This window comes from Microtus ochrogaster, unplaced genomic scaffold, assembly GCF_000317375.1.
Source record: "Microtus ochrogaster isolate Prairie Vole_2 unplaced genomic scaffold, MicOch1.0 UNK78, whole genome shotgun sequence".
NCBI lineage: Eukaryota > Metazoa > Chordata > Mammalia > Rodentia > Cricetidae > Microtus > Microtus ochrogaster.
The window spans coordinates 609252-617428 of record NW_004949176.1 but is presented as its reverse complement, the minus strand read 5'-3'; the positions used below and the strand labels follow the sequence as shown (position 1 = coordinate 617428).

At 47.6% G+C, this 8177-nt stretch overlaps 1 protein-coding gene across 1 annotated transcript in view; it reads left to right on the top strand.

The window, feature by feature from the left end:
• Spry1 (sprouty RTK signaling antagonist 1) overlaps positions 1 to 3831 on the top strand; it is a 4856-nt gene extending 1025 nt beyond the window's left edge. Inside the window, exon 2 of the mRNA XM_005370382.2 lies at positions 1770 to 3831. Coding sequence (XP_005370439.1) covers positions 1825 to 2766 — 942 coding nt within the window. The 5' untranslated portion in view covers positions 1770 to 1824 and the 3' untranslated portion in view covers positions 2767 to 3831. The remainder of the gene's footprint in view (positions 1 to 1769) is intronic.
• The last annotated feature ends 4346 nt before the right edge of the window (positions 3832 to 8177 follow it).

The window sequence follows — 8177 nt, the reverse complement described above, 5'->3', positions numbered from 1 at the left end:
GCCGGGGCGGGCCGGGCGATCCTGGCGGTCGTCGCGCAGCCCGTGCCAAGCGCGCGGCACCCGATGGCGCTGGGGATCCAGGGGCCGCCTGTGCTCGGAGCGCAGTGCCTCGGGACGCGGGGAGAGGGCGCTGCCTCCTCCCGCCCGCGAGCTGTATTCATTCATAACTTTTCCCCCGCCGGAGCTGCGGCGGTTCGGTGCCCCCGAGGCCTCGGCGTGGGACCTTAGCCCCCGGCGCTGCTGCCCACAGTGCTGCTGTCCGCGTGCACCGGCTCCTCTCCGGGCGGGTGCGGGGCGCCGAGATGCTCCGCCAGAGCGAACTTGCTTGGGAATGCCCTGTAAAATGCGAATTAAAGCTATGCCTGGGGGTTTCATTACTCAAGCCATTCCCACGTCTTCCTTTCTTGTGGATGAGACTTGGCACATTTAAAGTCTTCGTTTTGGAGTTTAAAATTTTTTTTTTTTTAAAAAATAGATAGGGCACAGGAGTAACGATTGGCGGCTTTCCAGTATCGTTTGGGGCTTTGGCACTAAAGGCTGCTGTTATGCATGTGTATCTCGTGTGAGAAGGTAAAATAAACCAGAGGGGCTCCCAAGAAGCTAAATATGTGTAGTCTAGGAACATTAGTTAGCATCTGTGGCAAACTGCTTCAGACTTGTTTTTTTTCTTTTGGCACCTGAAAAGTGGAGAGGGGTGCTGTCTTGATTTAGGGTGCATCTGTGGGTTTGGAGGAGGGCATTTCTGTGAAAAATATCCTAGATATCTACTGCCCGGAAACGGAAACGTCAGCGTTTGTCTGCTTTAGGAAGAATACGTTATAAATTGGAAATTATTTCTCGACATGGAAACGTGTTTGTTGTGTCAAGATATTAGTGTATTTATCTTCTTACAAAAGGCGTGTCGATTCAGGGCTTGTTGAAAATCAAGGTCTGCCGTGTAGGTGAATGAAAGGGGTTAAAAATAATGCAAAAAGACCAGGGTTCCTCTCCCTGCTCTCTAGGCTTGACACTTGTGCGCAAAAGTTATTCTGGTTTAACTTTTAAAGAAACTTATACACTGTGTGTGTGTCTGTGTGTGTGTGTGTGTGTGTGTGTGTGTGTGTGTGTGTGTAAGTATGCATGCCTGCGCCCGTGCGCGCTCTAGTGCCAGGACAGCCAAAGCCGCAGCCTTCTTAGGTCCGTTTAGATTCTTTTTCCTCGTCTCACAGATCAGTGATGAGCTTTAGATCCTGACTTGGGCCTATTGAGATTCCACGTGAGCTTGGAATAGCCAGTGTTTTGGAAATTGCCTTGATTAATTTTCTCATTAATCTAAAGCTCTTAACAGCGTACAAATAGCCAAGAGGCCGCAGAACTAAAGCCATTCTTAATCATTTAAAAGTAGCTGACATTTTCCTTACGTGAACTGCCAGTGAACTGATAGTGAACTCTCTGAGAACAGTTCCAGGGCGCACACTGAATGCTGCCTTCGAAGGCATGCTTCATCTTAATTATTTGTTAGGTTTGCAAACAGGAAGGCATGACTTCCTCTGCATTTTAGAAGCCGGAGCGCAGCTTCTAATTTTTGTGGCATGAGATCTTTTGCTCGCTTGCTTCCTGTGATGTGGTCCTCTGCAGTCTTTTTTGGAGTTGGATTCTTGCCAGGATTCTGCATCACTGAAACCAGCCGATGGAGGAGATCATTACCAGGTGGTTTGGGCAATTTGTTACTTGACAGGCGTCCCCCCCCTTCCCCTTTCTCATTTCTTTGCTCTCTCACTCTTCTTTAGGATTTCCGATGCTTGCCAGGTTTCCGCTGACTGCCGGAATTGGAGATCACTCCACATGGATCCCCCAAGCCAGCATGGCAGCCACACTTCCCTAGTGGTGATTCAGCCACCGGCTCTGGAAGGCCGGCAGAGGCTAGACTATGACAGGGACACTCAGCCTGCTGCGATTCTGTCCCTGGACCAGATCAAGGCCATTAGAGGCAGCAACGAATACACAGAGGGACCTTCAGTCGTGAGAAGACCAGCTCCTCGCACTGCACCAAGACCCGAAAAGCAGGAAAGGACTCATGAAATCATACCAGCCAATGTGAATAACAGCTACGAGCACCGACCTGCCAGCCACTCCGGCAATGCCAGGGGCTCGGTGTTGAGCAGGTCAACCAGCACCGGAAGCGCCGCCAGTTCAGGGAGCAGCAGCAGCGCCTCTTCTGAGCAGGGCCTCTTGGGAAGGTCTCCGCCCACCAGGCCCATCCCCGGTCATAGGTCAGATAGGGTCATCCGGACCCAACCCAAGCAGCTGCTTGTGGAGGACTTGAAGGGTCCCTTGAAAGAGGACCCCACCCAGCACAAGTTCATTTGCGAACAGTGTGGCAAATGCAAGTGCAGAGAGTGTACAGCCCCCCGGACTCTGCCCTCCTGCCTGGCCTGCGACCGGCAGTGCCTCTGCTCCGCGGAGAGCATGGTGGAGTACGGGACCTGCATGTGCCTGGTCAAGGGCATTTTCTACCACTGCTCCAATGATGACGACGGGGGCTCTTACTCGGATAACCCATGCTCCTGTTCGCAGTCGCACTGCTGCTTCAGATACCTGTGCATGGGAGCCCTGTCTTTGTGCCTCCCCTGCTTGCTCTGCTACCCTCCCGCCAAGGGCTGCCTGAAGATGTGCAGGGGTTGTTACGACTGGACCCACCGCCCTGGCTGCAGGTGTAGAAACTCCAACACTGTCTATTGTAAGCTGGAGAGCTGCCCCTCCAGGGCTCAGGGCAAGCCGTCATGATTTCTGGAGGTGGCTTAGACCTCCGGAGCATCTGACTTCTGAACTGCGGCTGTTAAGAAACGTGGTGTTTCTTCTCGAGTCTCTCCTGTCTCTGTAGGAGCGGACGGTGTTACTGCGCCCAGCTCGCTCTCACCCCACGTCAAAGGCGCTGGGAGCTGGGGGTACCTGTGGAGCGTTGGTGTGATGCCAGCTTTCTAGCTGTGTCCAGCGAGGATGCATGCACGCCCAGACTTGGCTGAGAGATGTTCGGGGTCGGGTACTGTGGGATCAGGGACACGGTTTGGTTTATTACAAAGTAACCATGTAAGTGCTTAAATAAGCTATATATTAATCTGCCTCTGATGAGAGCTATCTTAGCCCCCATCCCCCAGTCGAAGGGGAGGATCTGCTCCTTAGAACACCGTTTGCTCTGCAACGGACAGCTTGCTGCCCTCTCCTTCCAGCCCCCAGATTCTCCCCACACTGCACTGTGGAGATGCCAGTGGGTAGTCCCCCCTCCACACCCTTTCTGCCCTAGATCTAGATTCACCCTGCAATGTTGGTTTTCACATTGGAGATGATGCTGGCTAGTCCGCCCTGTTCCTCCTAGCGTCCTGTGTCTGTGAAGGACTTCCCACCCCCACTTCGCTGAGGGCAGAGCTAACTGTAGTTGAAATTCCTGTCTGGTCCGCCCCTAGGCCTCTCAGAGCTACAGTCCCCTAAGGTGCCCTTGGCCTCTGACTGGCCTTTTGACTCTTAACAGCTGGGTGTTTCCAATCCTTCCTGTGTTTTCATTGCCTTAGCCACAAATTGTGGTGCTTTTTGTATATTATATGTGTAAACCACAAAGTTGAATCCTGGCTATTTTTAAGACAAAAGTCTGTTAAACTTTTTTATTGTAAAGAATATTTATTATGCGAATCTCTATTATTTTATGATATTTATTGCAAAAGACTGTTGAAATGTACTCATATCTGAATATAACATATCACTACTTCATGAGAAACAAGAAGACTCGAAGAAAGTACATAAAGTACATATATGTTAACTACAATGCAGAAAATATATTAACTAATGAAACCGTCTCTTGAGTTCATCGTTCTTTTTAGCCTATGCTGCTGTGGAAATGTGGAAATGTTACTTGATTTAATTAACCTTTTCGGACTTGAAGTTACAAAGTCTGGGCACAGGTGGCTTCAAGTTTTAAACAGAATGTTTCCTGCAGAGTCATTTAGTCAAAATTCTATGGTCTGGGTTGTTTCATCAAATACCCAAATGAGTTCTTTGTAAAGTAAAGGGTGTTTTGTTTTGTTTTTAAGATTAATGTCCCCACTTTATTTTGTAAGTGTGAGTTTTGTTCATATCATAGTTTCTTAAGATGAGGCAAAACTACTTTTTGAAAAGTGTTTACCTTAACTCTGACCGTTCAGAGATTAGTTTCCAACCGTAGGGCTTAAATGATTTAGTAATGTAAACATGCTAGGAGCCTCTGGAGCTGTCCCTCCTGCAAGCATTTTTATAATTAGGAATTAGGATTGCCAAAGGAAGCTCATATGCCAGAGAGCTGTCCAGGAACCTTCCTGCGGCAGCCTTGCCTTTTCCTTTGGTGGACGTCACCCAGCTGCATTCCTCGTCCTGATAGCCTGAGCCTCACATGGGAAAACAAAATGTCGATGCCTTACTCCTGGGGCTGGAAAAGTGACTATGGACCCGGAGTCACGGTCTGGTAGACGTCTGCATCTTAGGTTTTGTTTGTAGACCTCGGTCTCACCAGTTCCCTGACGTGCATTTGAGAGGAGGATGGCGTTCATTCAAACCCAGGGCACCGGAAGCCACCCAGCTTCCTGTCGTGGTTTCTTGTGTATTCTTCCATAGCTGAGCTTTCGTGTCTTATCAGCCAACGTGCGACTGAGGGAAACTTGACGTCGTTTTCTGTCGGGTCACTAAAGCTGCTGCTTGGCATCATGATATTTTATAGTTAAATATTTTCTCAGCTCGGCCCCCAAGGGGAAATTTTAAATGAACTAAAGTGTTCAAAGGGCACTTTGAAATACGTAGTATTTCAAAATGTGAACTTGGGAACTTGAGTACCCATTTCACTGATGTCTTAGTGTTTGTATTTTCCCGATCTGGCACTTTGCTGTAGTCTGTCAGCAGCGGGCTGCTCGGGCTCTGTCTTTTCCAGGTGCTGTCAGACACTGCGTAGTTAGGAGCTGGTGTGACTTCCAGTGGAGCTGTAGTGACCAGACTAAGAAGCATTGGCTTAGTCTAAAAGCAGTTGAACCTCTTTTAGCGGAAAGCTTGCTGTATGTAGGGGTTAGCACCAGCTGTGTGCTGTAGAGTTTTAGCGCCAGCTCTAGACAGAGAGCTTATTGCTTGTCTTGGTGTTTGTTCCTTCTCTGATAACTTCAGACTGCTCAGAAGTGGCGTAGGTTTACAGCTGGGCCCTCTTGACAAGCCTGTCAGATTGGCAAAGCATAGATCTCTGACTCTTCATAGACAGGACAGCCTGCTCTGTGATGTTGTCTCTTGCTAAGTTCTGGAGGCCTGGGCTTCTGAACCTAACTAACCCTGACCACTGCCGTGAACTTGATAATGTTGGCAGGGAAGGCACACCGGGCATACTGCCTAAGTGTTTCATTCTTACGCTTGGCCATTCTACTTCAGCTGGAACCCATGACAGATTGGATGCCTATAAAACAAAACAAAAACAAAAGCTAGCCTTGAGCTTCCAATTCTCCTGCCTCGGCCCCCCAATATGCTAGCATCATAGATGTACCAAGCACGCATGTTGCTGGCTTGGTGTTGAGGAAATGCTTCATTTCTGGTGTATTTTCTTAATGCTGATTTTTTTTTTGGAGACTTATTGTTGACTTAGATAATTTAATTGGGAATAGTGGAAGCCATGTGGGATTTCTGAACTGAGCAATTTCCTGTACCAAAGCTTGTGAGATGGAACCCAGCAGGAAGGGGGAATAGCCAAAGTAGACAAGTTCCGTACTCTGAGGGCCAAGGTGACTCTTTAAATATAGCTCATACCATAGGACGTACTAGTTGTCACTCAAAAGCAGTGGTCTTCAGTGGGAAAGGAAATGAACTGAGACCTAATCAACTCATTTTTTTTTAAACCTGATTTGGAGTTGAACAAAAACTCAACTGAAAAATTCTGTTTACTGAGCCTAGCGGGGGAAAAAATTATCATGAAGCATTAAAACAAGAGGCTTTATTATCTTTCCATTTAAAAAAATAATGTGATGAGTTTGTGGCAGATTTTATATAAAACCATGTAAGAACATCTACTCCTTTTGAAACATACCAGTTACTGAATCAGAAGAATCTGGATGGGCCTTTAGTACATCCCCACTGTGCTTTTTTTGTTTGTTCTGTTCTGTTTTTAGGTGTTTGAGGGCTTTTAAAGCATCTTCTAAACTTGAATTCTTTCGGTTAAATGATAGTTGGGATCCGTCTTCTGCCATCACCAGCTCACGAGTATAGTACAATTAAAATGCCCATATATATACCCAGCAGTGGCTGTCACAGGCATGTTTACGCACAGTAGACTGTTAGAGCTGCAGACGGATCCCTTCAGATGTTTTGTATTTTACTGTGTGATTGATGGGGGAGGAGTGATGGGCATGCTGCAGTGCACAGGGCGGATGCACCAGGTAAACTCTTTGCAGTCATTATTTGTCCACCATGTAGGCTCCAGAGACTGCGCCATGGAGCAGGGAGGCAGGCGTCAAGCCAGTATATTTTAATATTTCTCTATCAGGTATAAAAACATGGTGCTGGTTAAACATTTTAAAATTCATAGGTATACGGTCATAGGTCAGACCTGGTCTGAAGAAGACTCTGGAGAAGGGACCCGTACTGTTTCAAAAGGCTTCTTGGGTGTCTTTATCAGGCAGTTTGGGAACGGGCTCGGGTAGCTTGCTGTCTTCACTTGGAGATGAAGCAAAGCCCTGGCTTCAGAAGGTAAAAGCTTGTGGTGTCTGGGGACTGGCCAGGACTCTTTCATGTGGTAGAGAGTTTTTCCTTCATTTTCCTCCTGGCTGCACGTTGCCTTTACTGCCTCTTTCTTTTATTATTTTTTTATTTATTTTTTTATCAGTCTTGCTTCACAGTTAAGACACTTGACTGTGAGTTAAGAAATAGACCCGTCTTCTCCATATGTTTGCTCAAGTGTCTGGGACAAGTGGCAGATGGCTTTGTTGCCCTGGTTATTTTTCATGTGTTAATATTAAAATGAGCATCAAGCTGAGCCTGTGCCTGCCCTGTGCCCCATCTTCTGAGGTGATAATAGACCTGATAGGGTCCTACCTTTGGCGAGAAGCAACAGCAACTTGGTATATAGGTGTGAACTTGAATGGTGGCAATCTTACCATTTTCCTGAGTGTGATCAAGAAACTACATTAACTGTGCTTTCCCGCATCCTTGATTGATGTTATCTGTCAGGCCATTCCATACCTGGCATGCTAATAATTCTAACTGCGAAAGCCAGGAGAGAGGCCCAGGACTGTTCTGAACTGGCTGTTTAGGAAGGTGGCCTGGCAGCACCACTTGCTCTCAATCTGAAAACTATTCGAAAAAAGCCATCACGGACCTTCGATTTTTGTGCAGAAAGAAACAGCGGCTGTCTAAACCAGTCTTTATCTTAGGAGCAAGAAGTCCAGTGCCAGACAGCTATCGGCCTGGAGTCACACTCTAGCAGTCAAAATAAACTTTATTGAAAAACAAGTAAACAGAGCCTTGCTTTCTGCATTTGTCTTCACAGTAAACAGCTGGAAGGAAGCTTAGAGACATCGACCAGGAAGATGGGGGCTTGGTGGATGTTCCAGGTTAGTTTACAATAAAATCGAGCGAATTTGTTAAAATAGTGAATGAGGTGGTAGTTTGGAAAAAGACCAGCACCAGAAGCTAGACATAAAGGATGGAAGAAAACCGAACTCTGTTTGCGGATGAAGATGTTAGTGTTAGTCTTCCGGGAGGACAAGCTACCTGCCGTATCACTGATGGGCAAAACTTTCCTACCCAGAATCTCTGAAAGGGTCCTTGGCTTCTGACTCAGAAACGGCCCCCATTCTCCTGACACTCAGTGTAGTAAGGTTCCAAAGTTAGCTTGCAGGCGCATGCCTAGAAATTGTGAAAGCGGAGCAGAGCTCGGGTGAGGACAGCGACCCAGAGGAGGAAGGTCCGGAAAGGCTAAGCTGGAGTGGACGGAACTGGAGACGCAAGAGTAGGAAGAACAGAAAGCCGCAGGACCACAGGGCTGGTTACACGTGGGCTCGCAAGGGAGCCAGCCGAGAATAAGACAAATGTTTGGGGCCCCGGCAAACGGGAGAAGGGTGGCTCTGTTGAATGGGTGTGATTCATTGTGGGTGGACTTGAGGAAACGTTTGAGAGCTACTGAGGTAATCATGAGGCATGACCGT